Raw genomic sequence first — 20,744 nt, forward strand, 5'->3', positions numbered from 1 at the left:
GACAGTCGCTGTCTCGGCCCCTTACGCGGGGCGGATCATTCCGTGCAAGTGATGAGGATGCTGGTGGTTCCTAGCGAGAGATGGCTCAAGGACAGCCCCGCTGGTTGGGTCACCACCTGCCAGCATACTCCAACCACCCCGCTCCCCCTTCGAGGTCCCTGCCCCGCCGGGAGGGCGATCAGACAGTCAGGGGCAGCATGACTCAGATTCCTGGATGGGGTGTGCTGAAGTCAGAGAAGCGGGTCCTAAAACACTGGGTACTGCCCCCTGACCCGCTCCACTTCACTTTCCCCTCAGTTCTGAGTATGATCCAAAGACTGGAGCCCCCGGGCTGTAAATGAGGAGTGGCCTCCGGGTGTGGATGGGCCAGAGGGCAGCACGGAGTGTGAGTTAAGATGGAAGCCACACTACCAGCTTTGAAATGCATTTTCCAGCCCTTTGACCTTAGGCAAGTCTCTCAGCCTCTCCGTGCAGGTGTCCTGTAAAGTGGGAATAATCACCATGGCTACCACAGAGGGGTCCTAATGAAAATCCAGTGAGTGGATGTTTAGAGCGCTGAGGACAGGGCTGTTCATAGCGTGCTATATAAATGTTGGTTAAATAAACAAAGCAGCAGGAAGGAACTTGGAGCGAGGACTGGGGGAATATGGAGGGTGACTTCCTTCTTGGCAGAGCCAGGACAATGAGATAAGGAGCCATGAGGGTGTGTGGACTCCCAGGATAAAGACAGCAATCCAGACACATGTGCAAATGGCTAAAAGTGCAAGCCACAGGGATCGCAGGGAGATGGGGAAACCCTGGGCCAGAGATGTTGTAATGGCTCTGAAATATGTCAAATACACAAGAAATTAAGTTCAAGCTTTCTCTTTGTAGTTAGTTTACAAAATGGCTGGGTCAGCACTTTGTGCAAATCTGGGGTCTTCTTTTCTGCGGATGTATGAGTACATTCAGTATATAATGGAATATCTGATCAACAATTCTGAGTCCTTTCACATAATTTATCATCCAAACCCAGACACGTTTGAGTGAAAGGGGCATTAGAAATATGTAATTTTTGAAATGTTTATTTTTGATTGATGTTATGTTATACAAATGGACTTACCAAATAGTTCTGTTAAAATTTTTTTCAAAAAATTATTTTTCTAAAAAGTAAATATATATATGCCCAGTAAATCAAAATTTTAAATTCTGAATATTATTGCTACAATATTCACAAACTTCAATCAATTTCTTAGCCATATTTCTAGTAAGATGTCACTGGCATTTTTCTGAAGAATAAAGGTTTTTCAATGTGGTTTTACTATTTAAAATTTTTTTTATAATGTTGCCTGAAATCTTCAAAATTGCTTTTCATGGTTAATCATTTCAAAGATGCTGATACCTTTTGTGTTACTTTGCTAGGGCTGCCATAAAAGAACAGAAATTTATTTCCTCACAGTTCTAGGGGCTGGAAATCTGAGATCAAGGTGTCTGCTGGGTTGGCTTCTTCTGAGGCCTCTCTCTGTGGCTTGTAGATGTCCATCATTTCCATGTGTCTTTACACAGTCTTCCCTCTGTTTGTCTGTGTGTGTGCGTGCATGTGTGTGTGTGTGTGTGTGTGTGCGTGTGTCTGTATTCTAATCTTCTCTTCTTATAAGGACACCAATCATACTGAATTAGGGGCTACCCTAATGACCTCATTTTACCTCAGTTACCTTCTTAAAGGCCCTGTCTCCAAATACAGTCACATTCTGACGTACTCAGGGTTAGCACTTCAATGTATGCATTTTAGAGGGACACAATTCAGTCCATAAAACTTCTGTTGATTTTTCTTTGTAGGCCAGACAATTTTTAATTGAGAAAAACTCTCTCTACAGATGCTCAGAGGAAATTCTGCTAAATGGGGGATATTCTCAATTCTACTTTTTTCTATTAAAATGTTTAAATATTTTAACTCAAATATTTTCACAGATGTTATCTTTTTGCTTCCATCCAGAGAAGCTTTCTTCAACAAATATCTTCATTATTCCTTTGAATGTTTCCCCAAATTTAGATGCCGCAAGATTGTATGCCTCTTCGGTTTCTTTCTAATCTAATATAGCCATAAATATATCCAATTAAAAATTGTAGCTAAGAATAGTGGCTCAGTCAAAATATTCTTCCTACAAATTGAGATATTTGAAAATGCAGTTTTAAAATTTCAAAACTGTATGTCATATACATTTGAGCACTTATCATTTAATTTGTTCACTTCTCATTTAATTTGTTAGATGCCTCTTTCAGAGCCTTCCTATTTGCAAAATTCATTTTTTTTAATAATATTAACTTATTAAAACTTCAAAAGTTAAAGTGCTTTAGAGTTTCTTCATTGAATACTTTGATAAAATATTTATAATCGTTTTGGAATAAAATGCAATCAAAACGTAGAAGATATCTAAAATTTTTTTTTAAAAGTTCAGTACCACTGTGGAACACTTTGAATTAAGACATAATTCTTCAATGGTCCAAACATTTCTAAAATCCAACAGACAATAGGCAGCAAAGAGAGGAATCTTGTACTGACACATTGATGTGTATTTTCTTGTACTCAGCATCAGCATTGTCCAAAAATTATAGATCAGTTACTCTATGTACGTAAAAATATTTGAAAATTTTACAACTTTTATTTTGAATGATATAATGTCACTTTTTTTTAAACACATTAATGAGTGACTTGTGGCCTACAGCTAATTCCCAGGATATTTCTGCTCTGTGGGTTTTTTAATTTAGAAAGAATATTCTTTTACATAATGCTGTGTTCCATTGATATTTAAATTCATCACCACAAATATTATCACTGCAAAAATAATTTTCAATGTTGAAATTTTTAACTGAATTTACAGCAACATTTACAATAATGTCAGAGGTTTCACCTTTGACGAAATGAACCGCCAAAAACTTTACTTTGATTTCATGAACTGAGTGCAAAAAAATTCAACTATTACTAGAATTAGCTTATGTGACTTTCTATTTAAAGCACCTGGTGACAGCGATATAAATTTGGCGTCACTTAAAAGCTTGTGAAGCAAGCAGAGCTTCACTTTTATAAACATGTGCGCGTGCGCACACACACACACACACAGATTAGAAAAAGAGAGGAATGAACTTGGCACATCTATTCTAATATCTGCCTAAATGAAATTTACGTTTCACCAAGTGATATAAAACACCTTTGGCAACTACCTTTGTTAAATCAGCATCTTTAAGTAAAATTCTCTTAAAATAGTAATTTAGACATAGATGCTGATGCTTGCTCAGCGGATTTGTGACCTCAGGTTTTCATGCAATACCCAACAGTCCCATGGGAGATAGTGGATGTCAACTAACATCTAACGCAAGTTATACATTCCGCTCAACTTTCTTGGAAAATGGAAATTCAGTACTTAATTTTTCATTATATAGTCACTTTAATTGTATATAGCTTATTGCTGACAAAAGCATTTACTTGAAAAATAGAAAGTGTTGTCAGACAATAAAATAAGTGGTTGTAGATTTATTCCACACAATAAATGACAAACCCTGTAGCAAGAGCATTTAGACTACTCTTTATAAGTTCAATGGTCCGATTGCTTGGTTTCTCTTTCCCTGTTCACATTACACATCACTCTAACCTATATTTTCCCACATTTCCCACTGATCCCACCCTTGGTGGCCTGATGAATTTGTGATTCTTGCAGGCCGTGGTTCAGGCCACAGCACAGTGGGTGGCCCACCAAGGAGCAGCAGTGTCAATACCTCCCCCATCAACCTTGCAGACCAAGAGGAGATAGCTGTCCTTAGCCACTTCCATCCGAGCGCACGTCCGTTTCTCAGTGAGCATCTGCAGGCAGTTGCAAGGGACTATAATTTAAGATTTGTCAGAAAAGAATCAGGAAAAGAGAGATGGGTTATTACCAGTGAACGTTTACATTTAACCATGTGTTAAAGTAAGAATGCTGTGTACAGACCATGGCAGAAATTGGAAGTAGTATAAAGTAGAGGTGTGTCACATCTACTCCAGATAACTTTGATACAACTAGTAAAAAACAAAACAAAACAAAAAAACTTTTAATAAAATTCTTAAACCAGTAAAATTGCTAAATGAACGGGAAGCTGGGACAATAGTTAACAACCAGGACTACCTCAGGCAAACTGAGATGGGTAGAAACCCTGCTCATATTCCAGCTGATGAGACAGGAGGGAACGAAATTAACTTCTGCTTGTTGTTTGTATTGGTTTTGTCAAAATAGCATAATCTCCAGAACCAGTCCTCCCTGAGCTCCTAAACGAGCTGGTTAGTGCGGAAGCTTCCTTGCTTGGTGAGCTGCACGCTTCCTCAGCTTCTTCAGAGCAGGGGCCATGCTGTCCTGAAGATGGTAAGAGCGAAACCTCCCACCCTGCTGTAAGCTGCCTTTTCTTTCCACTTTCTTGGTACCTTCTCTGAGGGTACATTCAGGTGTAGTGTGGCAATAAAGATGAAAATGAACTAATATTGTTTTAAGTTAGCTAATTTTGCAATTGTGCCAATGGCCTTTGTTTCTAGCCTCACAGGTGTGGAAGTGGAGTGTGTGGACCATCCTACAGGTGGCCCTCATGCTCTGTCTTCAAACAAGTATGGTTTGCTTGGGTTGTTTAGCCCTGGAGTTGGGAGATGAGTTAACCTGGTAAAGGAAGAGTTCCTGAAGGAGGTGATGCAGTAAATTGTGTTCTGAGTCCAACCACTTTTCTAGGTTCTTCTGCAAGACACTTTGGAGGCATATTTGTGGGAAAGAACAAAATGAGAGATCAAATCTCCCTTGATCTCTCTTGACCCTAGACCCTCTCATTTCTTCTCCCCTTCTGCCTCAAGAGGAGCCCAGAACACCAGAACTTCTCACGGAAATGCTCAGAGAGGTCCCAGACACTACCCATCCTTGTCTCCCAGCCCCAACCTCTGGAGACCTCTGGGAAGCAAGAAGGTAAGTCTTCTGTTTTACACACAGGGGAGTATCACGTAGATTTACAAATCAGAGTAGACAACTTGGTAGTCTGAGGCAAAACTTCCATTTAATCATCCTTCTGTCCTACAGTCCCCAATGGATCCCACAAGCAGATGGCTTAAATCCAGTTACAGCAAGAGCAGCTGGTGTCAAAGACCAGGCCTGTCTGACAAGCCTCCTTGTAGGTACATCCATCCACACAGTTGTAGAAGGTGCACTTGCTGGTGGGGCTGGGATAGAGACCGTTGGACTTTCCAGCACAGAATCCACTCTCGCCAGTGCTGCCACTCCCGGGAGCCACAGTGTTGGTGGGGGAGCCCATGGTAGAGGTGGGCACTTTGCAACCTGAGAGAGTAAGAAAAGGGCCCCATAGGTTCTGGGGTGGACTAATTTCCCAGCATGAGTGTTGTGTCTGTAGTGTCACTGGGGGTTCCTCATCTTATCTGAACCAGTGGTTAAATGCTCTGGGCCTGAATCAGTGATACCCAAGTTCACAGCCCAGCTCTGCTATGAGCTATGTGACCACAAACAAGTCACTAACTTCTCTGAGCCTCAATTTCCTCCCTTAAATGATGGAATACTAGTACTATCTCTTAGAATTATTACATAAAGCATTTTCCCATGTGTATGCTGTATAAAATAGTAAGTGCTACAGAATAATTAGCTTTGTTTTTATTTTATTTTTAAGAGGAAAGTAATGTTTATTTATCACCTAAATGCTTGTCCAAATACTATGTTCCATAACCCCCCAAAATCCTACAAAGTGGAAGAATTTTAAAGATTATTTTATTCATGTCAGCTAAGGTGAGAACTGAGATTCAAAACTAGTTCTAACTTGAGTTCAGAGCCTGTGTTATGCCTACTACACTGTTGTCTTTCTTTTTTAAACCACTTTATTAGGTATGATTGATGTACAAAGTGTTTACATACAACTTGATGGGTTTGGAGATAAGTACACATTGCGGTTATCACAATCAATGTCGTAAACATACCCATCACCTCCAGAAGTCTCCTCCTGTCCTCTTTATTTATTATTTTTTTTTGTGGTAAGAATACAAGATCTACCCTTCCAGCAAATTTTTAAGTATACAATATAGTATTCTTAACTACAGGTACTATGTTATACAGTAGATCTCTAGGATTTATCCATATTGTAAAACTGAAACTTGCACCCTTTGACTAATACCTCCCTGTTTCTCCCTCCCTAGTTTTTATGTTTAAGTAGACTACACCTGTCTCCAAGAGCACCTGTGAGGATAACTTGAAATCTGAAAGAACCAGCAGAATTGACATGGTCCAGCAGTCAGCACTGGCTGTCCGCATGTCTTCCTGGCCCCTTCTGCTTTCTGCACTTGCCCAGGCCTTTGGGTCTGGGGCAAAGCTGTGTGCTGAGACTAATCGTAATTCTGCTCCTCACTTCAGGGAATGGGCCAGCTGGACCCCTTCAGGGTTCTCCTTCTCTCTTCCCTCTCCTCACCACCTAACTTTGTCATCCCTCCCTTGCCTTGTCTTCTCTGCTCCACAAAGTTCCTAAAGGCTGGAGCTGGACAGACAGGGAAAGGAACAAGGCCTTTGTGGTCCTCTCTCTACCCAGGCTCCGGAATGTTCTCCAGGAGCTCCCTGAACAGCTCTACAAGGAAAGCCCTTGGGAACAGGGATGGGCCTTTCTCTCTCACTCAGGGGCTGTCCCTTAGCAGCCACCTGAGTCTCTCTTTCTGGGTCCCAAATGCCAGTTTCCTGTGGACATGCTAGGACAGGTGGAAGATCTGAAGGAGGCTTTCTTTGAGGCCAGACTGGGAGGAGCTCTGGATAGTCTTTTCTTCCTCCTTAATGTCTAGTTTGTTACCTCGTGGCTGGTAGGTTGTGCTTCACTACTTACTGGGAGTGGAGACGCTGAGTGCAGACTTGAGGGCATGCATGAAAGGGTATTTGCCTTGTCCACAGAAAGTACCCGTGAAGTCATCCAAGCCAATGTTCCAGACCATGGACCCCCAACTTGTTATTCAGCAGCCACTCACCCTGTGGGAGAGAATCGGGGGCACTGTGGGATGTCCTTGCACAAGCGCAAGGAGTGACTCCAGCAGGATGACGGGGAAGGCCATGATCCAGTCATGGAGAGGAGGGAATGGGAGAGTGGCTTTCCCACAGAGACTCTGAGGGACTCATGGACATGTTTGTAGACAAGGAGAGATCTTAGGACTACCAAGTCAGGGAGAATGAGTCTCTCCCCTGCTCTCTGTTATCACCAACCACCTTCTGAGAAGGCTTGTCTGAGTTGGAGCTTGGGTGGGTTGTGATGTCAAAAGAGATACAGGGCCCTTCACCTGGCAAGTGTCTGGGCAGAGAGACAGGGCTCCTGATGGGGAGGTATAGGGTGAAGGGCTTTGGGGCTGGTAAATAGTAACCACCCAGATATGAGCATGTAAAGGCCAGTGGGCAGAAGCCTAATGGCTCCAAGGATCTCTTGCCTCCTGATGTGGGTTCCTCCTGTATGAAGTTACTGTATGCAGGAGAGGAGCAAAGGAGAGGAAGAAACTGATCTACACCATGGCCCTCGGGGTGGAAGAGTGCCTAATTCAGGAAGCACGAATCAGAGCGCTGGATCAGGAGCAGAGCAGAGCAGGGAAAGGGGCCAAAAGGGAGTCTCCAGGAGTGGGTGTGGGGGCCGAGGACGGGAAGGCACAGGAGCTGAGGGAAGGGAGGAACTAGCTGCAACTTCCCGGAAGCAGAGGGGCTGTTCCAACCGCCGAGCTCTACAGCTGGGCCACCAGCTCCCTTGAGACCTCAGGGCCACCCTGGGTCTTGCCTTACCTCTCTTCAGTGTTTTCTTATAATTCAAATGCACTTGGAGGGCAGGTTCCCTACCTCTCCCAACTGTGCAGAAGGAAGGGTGTGGAGGGCCTTACCTTGAGGGTGAAGCTTTTGGGATTGGCATATCCAATCCACTGATTCCCCTTGTAGGCATAGGGCACCTCCTGGGGAGCGTTCCACACGTCGGTGGCTCCTTTCAAGAAGGAGCAGACCTGGGGCAGGAGGACAAATCACGGCTCAGATGCACCTGCCTATGTTTGGCTCACATCTCCCTCCTCCCTCCCTTTATTTTCTGGAATACACTCCTCTCCCCACCTCTCTTTGCTGGAAATAAGAGCTCATGGTTCCAGTTTCACCCCAGCTCCCCTGCTTTCCCTCTTGTGGGTGGCACAGTGGAAAGGGCACTGGCTGGAAAGACAAGACCTAAATCCCAGTCCTGGGTCTGCCAATACCCATCTGTGAGACAAGGGACAGGGCAGCTTCTTTGTGCCTTGTGGCCCAGTTTCCCTTTGAAACGAGTTTTCCTGTTTCTCTTATTTGAAAGAATCTTTGCCAAAAAGAGCCAAGAGCCAACAAGGGGGTGATAACACATAATGTTTAGGGTCTGAGATTCTGGTGCTGGACAATTTTAGTTTGAATCTTAGCTCTGCCACTTACAAGTTCTGTGACCCTGAGCAAGTTTCTTAATCCCTCTGTGCCTCTGTGTCTTCTTGTGTAAGAGGATAAAATCAGCACCTCACTGTTGTGAGGGTTAAATAGGATGATATATAAAAATCACTGAGAACAGAGCCTGGCTATACATTTGGACTCGGTTAATGTTAACCACTACTAGCATGAAAGATGCACATTTACTCTAAAAGGTTAAAATTTGAGATGTTTTATCAATAGTTCATTCTACCCTTCCCTCCCTACCACATACACTCAGAGCTGGCAACAATGGGGTACCCTGTATTAGAAATCAGAGTATAAATTCTTTCTCTTTGGAAGTATCTATGATCCTTTAGAACAGAAAGTGAATTTCTCTGCTCCTCCGGACCTCTGGGACATTACCTCAAAGTAGGCAAGACTCCCAGCCTCCTGAGTGTAGGACCTGGCAGTCCCAGGGCCAGAGGTTGGAGCATCCAGGCCATGGCTGGCAGGGTTCGTGAGAGTGAAGGTACTGGCATAAGCCCCAAAGCCCACCATCAGCTCCTCAGCAGGGGCACCTTGATTCTTCCAGTAGCTCATTGCATAATCCTAGAGGCAAGGTAAGGAACATATTACTGAACTAAAAAGTAGCTGAGAATGTGCCCAGAGGCCTGTGGAATAGCCAACACTTTCTACCCAATTTCCTGGCCACTTCAGACATAGCCTGCAGTCCAGACCCTTCCACAGCCCAACCTCACAGAAAGGAAAGTGGTACCCTTCCTTCTGGAACTGGGTGTTAGAGGCAGCGTCAGTCAAGAGGTATAGTACTTAGGTAGCAGGGCCCAGTGTCAACTGGGAATGAAATGTTCCACTGTCCTCCTTCCCCTCATACTGGACTTGGCATTTGGGATGGGACTGGAGTTCAGCTATGCATCCTCTTGTTTTCCCAACTTGTGAAATATAGCAGCTCAGAATTTTTTGAGCATGGGGTATGCTCCTGGGAGACTTTCCCATGCCAATTTTTATATCTCTGGTTGCATTCTACACTGAAATCACATCTAGCCAACTTACACACCTACTAATCATTAAGAAGATTTATTATTACAGCTGCCTATGCCATACAAGTTAAGAAGATAAATCTTATGGGATGGGGAGAAAGCGGAAGGGAGGTGAGGAAGATTAGGGGCAAGATAGATCATGAAATGTGCTCCTAGAATCAATGACAATGATAGTTAAATTATTTTTTCAATGTTTGGGGTTATCGCAAGCCACTATTCTGCTTCCTTTGGTGTGAAAGATGAATGGGTACAATTAATCATAGGAAAAAGGAAGCAGGCAACATGAACTTGGTTAAAAAAGTTCACCATCTTTAGCTTGTCCATCAAGCTTCCTCAGCCTCCCTTTTGGTCCTTGGCCAGGGATCCCATGACATGCTTTGAAAATATCCATCAGAATTAGCTGTCCCAAACCCTTACTCACCACACTGAAGTATTTGTAGTCTCCCTTGTCATTGGGTCCTGCAAACAGGGGGCTGTCCTCTCCTGTGAAACCATCCCAGGAGCCCCTGAGGTCATAGGTCATCACGTTGATGAGGTCCATGTACCTTGGGTTGTTGGGGGTAGGATACAAGAGAAGAAAAATGATCCAGAGGAAATCATAGTCTTTATCCCACTCCCCCTAAAGCTCCTAGTCCCTACTGAATGTGTTGTTTGTAATTACATCATGAGGGAATATGCTTTATTGTTCTTTATTTCATTCTCTCTCACCTTTATTTGAAAAATTGATATATAGAAGGCATACAATCCATAATCAATATCTGGCTGCACTCAGACCTTCAGGTCTCGTAGAAATTTGAAACTCAACTAACCTTTTCCAAATAGCCTTTTATCATTGAGAATTTTGGCTGGCTTCCCATGTCTCTCTCTCAGGCTTTGGGGTCATCTTATTCTTTTGGGACAGAGCCCTCTCTCTCCAAGGTACCTGAGCATTGGCTAATCTATGGGGCAGGTCTCAGAGTTACTTAGCTCTAAATTTGGGTTCCTGGGCTTGGAGTTTACTTACTTCGACATCTCGGGGATCTGGTAGGCAGTTTCAATGGTACCTTTTCCAGCTGACACAGCAGCAGAAATCAACAACCTAGGCTTGTTGCTCTGGGTGGCTTCGTGCTCAAAAGCCTCATACATTTCCTGTGAAACAGAGGACACTGGACTCAGGCTGCAAGGACCAATGAACATTTGACGAGGTCATGATTCTTACAAAGAAAGCTGAAAAGTGTTCAGCTTAGAGTTCTTTGCTTCAAAAACTGTTGTTGGGGGGCTTCCCTGGTGGCGCAGTGGTTGAGAATCTGCCTGCCAATGCAGGGGACACGGGTTCGAGCCCTGGTCTGGGAGGGTACCACATGCCGCGGAGCAACTGGGCCCGTGAGCCACAACTACTGAGCCTGCGCGTCTGGAGCCTGTGCTCTGCAGCAAGAGAGGCCGCAACAGTGAGAGACCCGTGCACCGTGATGAAGAGTGGCCCCGGCTTGCCACAACTAGATAAAGCCCTCGCACAGAAACGAAGACCCAACATGGACAAAAATAAAAATAAATAAAAAAACAAAACAAAACAAAACAAAAAAAACTGTTATTAGTCTCTGGGAACAACAATGAGTTGTCTCCCCAAAACTTGTACTGAGGGAAATTTGGTGACCCTCTAAGAGTCACAAATAATGTCCAGAGCAGAAAAATAAAAAAAGAAAGCTTATATATGGACAAAAAATAAAAATGGCTCTTAGCTTTACAGACTATATATGATTAAATCTAACAATTGGAAAAATCAATCATGGAAGAAGAGGAAATAAGAGTAACGACGCAGTCATTGGTGCTCAATCAAGCTGCCCAGGGGAGAGGACACTCTGGACCAACAACTTTATGTCTGGCCCTGGTGGCAGGAGTACCACCTCGCTGGAAGCACCTGCTTCTACTTACCAGAGTGAAGGGCCATCGAACATCTCAGTCTATAACTAGCTCACCTTGCCCTACATGCTGCCCCCAAGGAAGGACCTGTTTGAGGACTATTTGACTTCCCATAGCTGTGCTTAGAACATGAATGTTTCAGACTCCTTGGCAGATTTCTTACTGTAAATAAATTAACTTTCATGCTCCCCTATACTAGTCTCTATAACTTGGCCCTACAAGTTTTCCCTGAAAGAAAAATCTGATCTTACACTAAAGAAATCAGGCTTTGAGCCAGAAGAGCTGAGATTCACACCCTCAGGTGTATTTAGCCTCTCTCAGAACCCCTCATCATATAGAGGTCTTCTCCCCGTCCATTGTGGACCAGATCCTATGTTCTTTGGACACAGGGAAGGTGAGTCACCTTCAACAGGACAGTGAAGAGCTGCTTGGTGTCAGCTGGGCTGCCACAGTTGACAGGATACTCCCAATCAACGTCCAGCCCATGGAAGTTGTACTTCCTCAGAAACCATATGGCTGACTGGATGAAGGTCTGGTGGTTCTCAGCAGTGGCCACCATGTTGGAGAATCTGGAGTCAGCAAGTCATTATGATCTTAGTGGCAGTGATGGGCTTCAACGTGGACTCTCTCAAGGGCAGGATTCTATTATGCGACACTTGGGGCTGGGGTAGGGGTGGGGTGGGGGGACACAGGAGGAAACAATAGTGGTCTAAGCTCCTGGGTCCTCTGTCTTGTCACTTAGCCTCCTATTTGTCCAGATGCATATTCAGTTACTCAGACATTCATTTGACATTTGGTAGTGCTGGGATATAGTGGTGAATACAATAGAGTTTCTGCCCTGGAGGAGCTCCTATAAAGGAAGGTATAGATAAGTAGATAGGCAGGTGGTAAGAGCTGTGATAAAGGAAGGACAGACTTCAAAGAGAGCCCTGACCAGAAGGTTATAGGGTATCTAAATTGATACCTGAAGCCAGAGGCCACCCACTTCAGAGAATTCAGAGCCCTTGGAGTTTGGAAGAGACTGAGTAATCTGGGAGCGATTCCTCTGTGAATGCAAAGTCTTACCCCTGGGTTCCAAAGTTCCAGCCCCAACAGATAGCAGGGTTTTCAGTCCCCTGTTGCTGGAGATAGAAAGATCCCAATGTAAATAAAATTCCACAGGCAAGGAGATGTCATCTGCTGGTCAGTCTCTCCACCCTCGTATCCCACACCTGAGCAGCGCCAGGCCTACCCCGTTACCAGTCTCTGATCTCACACTGGGAGCAGAGCTCTCTGTAGGAGAAAAGTACTGTCTTACTCTGGGTACCTCCAGGACACAGTATAAATGCTCATTGAACAGGTTCCTGTTCCTGGCCTTGCCAGTGGGCTGGTGGATCCTGATTCAACAGGAAGCTTCAGGGGAAGACAAGGCAGGGCATCCTAGGGAGGATGGAAAAACCTAAAAGTAGTCCCTTAGCACAGATGGTAGAGGGGCTGGAGCTGCCAGGATACACTAGGCCAGAAAGCTGAAAGTCTGAGACTCTTAAAGGAAAGAACAAGGAATAGAGGCAGTAGAAGTGTCTACCATTTACTGAGTGCCTACCAAATGCCAGGTACTTTTACATGCATTGCTTCTGTCACCCTTACAATCCCAATAGGCAGGAACTATTAATCTCACTTTGCCCTTTAAGTGATATTCAGAGAGCTTAAGCAATCTGTTCCAGATCACCCAGCTACTAAGGTTGGCAGAGCCAGGATTTAAACCTAACTCCTCTATTCCATGGTGTCTCCCAGCAGGCACCCAGGTCCTGTGAGCTTGATCTTAAAAACTACCCACTGGATTCCCAACTGGACCAAAGTGTCAATTAACCTATCTGATAAACTGATCAGGCATTCCTGAGTTCTGCCACTTACTAGTTCTGTGGGCAAGGGAAAGCTTTTAACCTCTCTACAGTGCAGTTTCCTCAAGCTTAAAATATCTTTTAAACTTTAACATGCCTACTTCCTAGTGTTTGTGGTGGGGGTTACATAAATAATAAATGAAAAGCACCTAGCGTAATGTCTGGCTTGCCCAATTCATTGGTAGTCACTCAGTACATGTGCTAAGTGTTTAACTGGCACGAGAACCATCTCAGGTTAAATTGGCAGCTAGCCCATAGGTTGGTGTGGGTCTGTACTGCAACATGGCAACCTCCAGGGGACTGTATTCACAATGAATCCCTTGTGGATGGCAACTCATGGGACACATAACATTCAATGCGAAGGATCTGCTGAGAAAATAATCCAGACAAATGACAGCAACCTGCCTCTCCTAGGGAGAATGATGCCAATAGCTCTGCCAATGAGGCATGAGAGTGATTGCAAACAGGACTCAAAGACTAGGCATTCTGGTGTTGGTGTCTCTAAGAACTTCTGAAAGACCCATGTGAAAACCTCCAACCCAGCCCAGAGCCCAAGCTCAGAACTCACTAGTGCTTGAGGCCATTGATGCTGGCATAGAGGGTCTCATCATTCCACTCAATGGTTGTCATCTGGTTGTTGGTCATGCCAGTGAAAGCAAAGATGATGTGTGTGCAGAGACAAGGGTCCACATTCTCGGGCATGTAGCGGGCAATCCCAGGACGGTACTGGCTCCAATTGGTGAAGTAACAGACACTTTTGGTTGCTGTGCCTGGAACGGCAGGGAAATAAGAGGTGGCCCCTTCCCTGACTAATATCCCTTGTCCCCAGGGCACCCTGGTACACCCCATCCTCACATGGGGCAATTACCCAGCTGCAGCAAGAGGGCCAGCCCTAAAGAAGAAAAGAGATCTTGGTCAGAGGGTAGCAGGGTCATTCTTTCCCTGGCTGACCTGGGACAGCACTCGGCAGTAAATGGAGAAGGGGAGCTGGGGCCTGGTGCCCCCTCTGCTCTATAAATCCTTTCCCAGCATGGACCCCTGCATGATGATTTCAGGGAAAGTAGCTAATGCAGGCACTCGGTGAGCTGCCTGGGAGCTCAGATGATAGTGAGCAGTTCAGGAACCAGGAACACATGTTGTTATTCGTTCAACAAACTCATATTAAGTACTGAGTTCTGAAGACAAAAAGAAAAACTAGACAAACTCCCTGCCCTCAGAGAACTCTGAGCCTGGTGGGGAAGTCAAACCTGTAAGCACAACCAAACCTCAGCTCAATGCAATGAGACAAGTGTTAACATTGAGATATGCCCAGGATATTATAGAAAACAAGTCAGGGAAGACTTCCCAAGAGAGGTGACATTGGGACTGGGCTCTCTGTTCTCCCTCTAGGCTCCTTTGGGATTTGTGCTTTCTTATCCCTATCACAGCATGTTTCACCCTGAAAGCACTAATTGTTTATTGGTCTGCCCACTAGAATATGAACTCCCTGAGGGCAGGGACTGTGCTTACACCGCTGAATCCCCACTACCCAGCCCAGTGCCTGGCACATGGTCAACCCTCTGTCCATATGTATTGAATGAACAGACCCTAAAGATAAACCAAAGTGGTGGAGAAGGGCAGAGGAGGCACCAGAGGTGGAGTAGGGGAGGGCAGGCAGAGGGCCCCCTCAGGTAGCCATACCCTTCACACTAAGGACTAGAACTCACTTTTCCAGAACCAGTTTCACTCTACTTCTCAACGGAAATTATGCTCCTAAATTTTATTTCCATCCAAGCTACCCAGTTGTACCCAGGATGCGCTGTGCTATCTGACTCAGTGACCATTCTCATTGGGCTCCTACCCACAGTTGTGACGTCATCTCTAGGGATGAGTTAGCACTGGAGGAACTGCATTAGCTCTTTAAGGTCTTGTCTGCCTCTCTCCCTGGAACCCTCACACCTATCCCCAAAGTACACAATCAGAAAAACCTCTGCCCCATCCAGTTTTCTGCTAACTGTTCCTGTTAGTTGATTAATCCTTGGTCAAGTGTATGCACTGAGTTTCCGCTCTGTGGCTGGCAGCGAGGAGGCATCACAGAGCATCAGAACTAGAATGGCTAGCCCAGGAGTTGAGGAAGATGGTGGAAGAGTAAGACGCGGAGGTCACCTTCCTCCCCACAGGTACATCAGAACTAGAATGGCTAGCCCAAGTCTTCCATCACCCTACATGGGGAAATGGCCTTGTCCTGCTTCACCAGAGTTATCCATTTTCTTTCCCATCTGAAGCCCTTGGGTGATTAGTGGGCCCTTCCTTCCTCTTCCTCTCCCTCTCTTCCTTCCTTCCCTCCCCACTATTTTATGAACCCAAGGAATCTGCAAGAGAGAAAGGGGATAAGGAAGCCTTGGAGCATAGAGAGTGAGGGTGGAGGTAGAATAAATAGAGGAGAAAAAGCAGATACTCTGAAAGCTCAACTGGGCCACCTGGGACAGACTCACCGGCAAGAATCAGCAATTTCCCCTTTTTGATGGGAAGTGCTCATTGCGAGTTCCAGGGCTGAATGGGCACTCGACAGCTTTTTATAGGGAACACTGGAGGCCTTCCCACCCCGCACCTGGCTCCCTTCCGCAAGCAAGGCTCCCTTCCTCTGACCCAGAAATAAAGGGGTAGCAGGGGACACATGGCTCCCATTTATCCTCTGAACCTTATCTGTGTTTTCCTTCTTAGGTAATCAACCCCAAGACACTATGGAGACTCGGTAAGAACAGCCTTAAAAGGTTATTGACTGAAGGTACGTTTAGGAAAATGGTATATCTGGCACAGGTATAAGGCTGCCCTAGGGTTCAAAGTCATTACAGGTCACAGTAGGCCCTACATGTCCAAAGAGACCATCTGGACTCTAGGGGAGGAGTATGGACAAGGGAAGTGAGGCTGCCATTTGACTAGGATTTATCGCTGGCTAGACAATGGTAGGCAGCCCTGCCCAGCCTCCAACTCCTTGGTTCCATCGTAACAATAGATGTCAGGTAATGGCTACCAGTTTGTGAGGTTTCACCAAGTTTGCAGTGAGAAAGCATCACTTTTCAAACTTGCTTCCGTTTAACTGAAGGTTGCTCGGTTTTCAGAGGATGGAGGAAATTCACGGGGTGCAGACATTTATAGTTAGGCTTTGCTTCAGACGGGAGAAGCAGCAAGTCCTGGGACAAGGCCCCAGGGAGCCATAAAAATCAGAGCAAAGACAGCAACAAAAATGTCCGTGGATCGAGGCACTGAGAATCACAATGTTTTAGGACCTGCCTCCCTCCCTCCACTCCACTCCCAGGCTAGCTGCCCAGACAGAAGGGGATGCACCTACAGGAAGCCCACTATGAGGCCATATCACAGATGTCCAGACCGCGTCTCAGGGTCACTCAGCCTCAGAAGGCAATGAGAGGAGCAAAGGTGTGGTTTTACCTCTGGCATTGACACCAGCCCCAGGACACACACTGAGTCTGACTAAAATCCCAGTTGGGGGCTTCCCTGGTGGCGCAGTGGTTGAGAGTCCGCCTGCCGATGCAGGGGACACGGGTTCGTGCCCTGATCAGGGAAGGTCCCACATGCCGCGGAGCGGCTGGGCCCGTGAGCCATGGCCGCTGAGCCTGTGCATCCGGAGCCTGTGCTCCGCAACGGGAGACGCCACAACAGTGAGAGGCCCGCGTACCGCAAAATAAATAAATAGATAAAATAAAATAAAATAAAATCCCAGTTGGGACGGGTGGCACTGCTGGTTGCACTCCAGGCAACACCTGCTGTTTAGAGACCTGCTAGGTGAGTGTTCAAGGTCTGCTGAAAGATGCTGATCAGACCTTTGGGAACTTCTAATCCAGACCCATTTAAGGGCAATCTGGGTTCACAGAGAATACAGGAATGGCTCCTACAGATTTCAATATAAGTATGATGGGCTGCTGGCAATCCCATGGCTGTTATCCTTCCCAGGCCTTTGACTCAGTTGGCCTCTAGTCATTGACTGCCAAGCACTTGAGGCATTAACTAACTGGAATTGGCCCAGTCTTGAAAATAGTAATAACAGCTCACATTCATTCAGCACGTGCAATGTGAGAGATGATTAAGTCATTTAATCCTCAAATCAACCCTTTGAGGCAGATTATTGTCATCCCTTTTACAGACTGGGGAAACTGAGATTTAAGGGAAATTAATTAACTGTCTAAGGTCACACTGAGAATAAGTAGAGCTGAGACCCAAGCAGAGACAGCCTGCCTCTGGGACCTGGGTTCTCTTGCTCCACCATCCCTCACCCACACCACCCTATACAACCGGCACATACGGCTCCTCTTTGGCAGAGGACTCCTAGCCTTAAAAAGTCTCCTGAGAGAAGTTGTCTGGGGTGGGGGGTGGGTAGGAGGTTGTTCAGAGTTCCTCTCCAATCTCAGCTAAACAGAAGGCCCTAATCTCCTTAATCTACTCCTGGATATTTGCAAAGCAAAGGGTTCTCTCCTCACAGCAGGTGTGAGAAAGGAATCCATAGAGTTCAGGGCTTGGAGCCCAAGACATAGACCTTTGATGGACTCTTGGGCTCCATGCGAGGCCAAGGTAACTGTGTTGGACAGCTGTCCATGATAATCCAAGTAACAACAGACACAAATAATGTTTTTGATGTGTCACGTACTAGCATAAATTCTTTGCAAATATTACCTTACTTACCCCTCATATCTCCGGCAGCAGGCACGCTTATTATCCCCATTTTACAGAGAAGAGTGGAGCACAGAGAAGGTAAGTAACTTGACCAAAGTCACACAGTAAGTTAGTGACAAAGCCAGGATGTGAATCCACGCAGTCTGACTCCTGACTGTGCTCTTAATCATTTCACTCTTCTGCTTCTCAAGAACGCAACAACCTGAGGAAGCAAAGGACTGAGCCAGAGTTAGAAAACCAGAGAGGTACCCCAAACAACGTATACCTTATAGTAAGAAGACCTGAGCTCTGGGGCAGCATTTAGGGGGCCTTGGGCACAAAGTTCCCCCTAGTCTCCAGCAGCGTTTGCCACCCCTGTTTTTTCATATGTACATCGAATGTTTTCTCAACCATAAAGGAATAAATCCCCTAGTACTCCCGCTCTCACCCACCTTCGGATCATGTAGCCACCTCTAAGCCCCTTCATCTGCAGAAATTCTGGTGCTGAGGCAGGAGATAGACGGGTTCCAGGCTAGACATTTACAACTAGCCTCCTGTTTACATTTCTTGAGGAAGGAGGCGTGTGGGCTCTAGACTAGATACTTGCAACCAGCCTCCTGTTTGCCCTTCGAGATGGAAATAACAACAGGAACAGGGTAAATAGCTGGACTTTGCCTCCTGTGGACACTTTAAGATAACAGTTATGGCAGGGACAGAGAGGGTTAAACCCTGCTTGAGTAAAAGATCAAGAGGTCACATATTTACCATCCTTGGGTCAAGGGAGATACTGCATATACACAGAAAGACTCCTTGTTGGTCAAACAGGAGGGGGCACCACCCCAGAATAGGTGCTGCCAAGGCCCCCCATAGGCCTCTTGGCTGGAATCCATCTTGGAAAAAGTAGTGCACACCTGTTGGGGAGGGTCCTAGGACAGGTCAGGTGTGGAAAAAGAAACCAGGTAGTTGGCCACAGGTAACCAAAGACCCGGAAGAACTGCCCGATATAAATGGCTTAACCGCCTCTTTACTGCACTCCTCATTAAGGAGGACGCCCACACCCTTTCTCTCCTGGTGTGTATCTTTGCCCTGCTTCTTTCTTAACTAAACAAACTGTTTCTCCGTGGGCTCTCCTATTTGTTGTACTGTGTCTCTAATAATAAACTTTGTACCTGGTTTTACAGTTTTTCCTCCTTGAGAAATACATTTTTCAGTGGGAGCAAGGGCCGGGGGAATTTTGCTTCTAGCCTCTAGCCCCTGGGGGTCTAGGGGCTAGGATTCCTTGTTTTCATCCAGGTTAGCCAGGTTCAATTCCTGGTCAGGGAACTAAGATCTCGCTTCCAGCCACCGTTCACTGCTGTCTCTCCGAGATCAGTGCTGTCACCACTTAGATATATGATCTTACATTCCCTGAGCCCCAGTCAGCTCATCTGCAAATTGGGCTTAAATACCTCCTTCATAAGCCATGAGGTTTAAATATGCAAATGAAAGTCTTGTTCAAAGTTTAGGATAAGGGACTTCCCTGGCAGTCCAGTAGTTAATACTCTGCGATTCCACTGCAGGGGACACTGGTTCAATCCCTGGTTGGAGAACTAAGATCCCTTATGCCGCGCAGCCAAAAAAAAGAAAGTTTAGAATAAAAATCATTTTTCAATAAGGAAAGGATTGGAAGAGTAGTGGGAGAATGAGGGGAAACACAATTTATCCTGAAATTTATTCTGAACTCAGAAACAGCCTTAGACTTCAAGCAGCCTTACTCCCTGCTTCGAGCACCATGCTTTAGAGGAAGAATTGCAAACTTTTCCATAAAGGGCCAGATAGTAATACTTTAGGCTTTGTAGGCCATACCGAATCTGTTGCAAGTTCTTGACCTTGCCACTGTAGAGAGAAAGCAGCCATAGACAATACGTAAACAAAAATGGGCACAGCTGTGTTCCCATAAAATCTGATTTACAAAAAAAATCAGTGCGTTAGATTTGACCCATCGGCCGCAGTTTGCTACCCCCTGCTTTTGATGGCTCCATTCTTGTCCTCTTCCAGCTGCACCCCTCACCGTGAGGTGAGAAGACTGCAGGGCTAAGGGCACATCCACCTGAAGCCCACATCCCTGCTCTTTTAAACCCCAATCCAGATACCCAGGACTCCTGCTCAAATAGCCCAAACAGCCTGTGCCCACTTTCAGGGCCTGCACAGCCCTGTTTCCTGGTCCCATGATCCTGAGTGTGAACCACAATGCTAGTGTGAACACACCTGCTAGAGGATGTGTGTGTGTGTGTGTGTGTTGGGGTGGGGTGGGGTGTAGACAAACCTTGGATGCAAAGTGTGTATGTGAGGTCCTTGCTCTGTGGGACAGGGATGGAGATGGGAAGAGAAGGGTGTTGCACATGGGCTGGGAACCAAGAGCACAAGCTGCCGCTTGCTGGTGCAGAATTCCGAGGAGTCGGAGAATTCTAAATTCAAACCTGCTCTTTTAGGTCATTGTGAAATCATACTTGTTAAGAATACAAACCATATTTTAATACTGGGCTCATTTAAATATTTAGACATACGATATGCAGGCCTCCATTTGTACCCCAGCCCTGGGTGCCACAAATGGTGAGACAGGACAACCTTATACCAGAAGGTCAAAGATTGCACAAATGAGGCCACACTGACTGGAGCAAATGCTTCTTTTATTGTGCTTCAGGACAACAAGTGAGCAGTTGCAGGAGAACAAAGCCAGGCCCAGTCTGAAGTCTGAGAGAAAGTCAAGGGGTGGCTTGGAGGAGAGACATCTGGAGAGCGTCTTCTAACCTCTGAGACTCTCACTCAGGAATTCCTGCAGAGGAGGGGCAGGCAGCTCCTTGCCT

General features: G+C 45.7%; 1 protein-coding gene across 1 annotated transcript; it reads right to left on the minus strand.

The window, feature by feature from the left end:
• Window positions 1-2,472: 2,472 nt before the first annotated feature.
• Window positions 2,473-11,683, minus strand: LOC111180040 (acidic mammalian chitinase-like). The gene is made up of 3 exons (XM_089918144.1): window positions 10,476-11,683; window positions 9,894-10,017; window positions 2,473-9,023 (listed from the first exon to the last, which is right to left on the minus strand). The coding sequence occupies exons 1-3, from the start codon at window positions 10,646-10,648 to the stop codon at window positions 8,778-8,780; spliced, it is 543 nt and encodes a 180-aa protein (XP_089774270.1). The 5' UTR covers window positions 10,649-11,683; the 3' UTR covers window positions 2,473-8,777.
• Window positions 11,684-20,744: the final 9,061 nt, after the last annotated feature.

Source organism: Delphinapterus leucas, chromosome 1, assembly GCF_059928025.1.
Source record: "Delphinapterus leucas isolate spDelLeu-1000000601 "Yukka" chromosome 1, BTC_Dleu_Yukka2, whole genome shotgun sequence".
In the NCBI taxonomy this organism is placed as follows: Eukaryota; Metazoa; Chordata; class Mammalia; order Artiodactyla; family Monodontidae; genus Delphinapterus; species Delphinapterus leucas.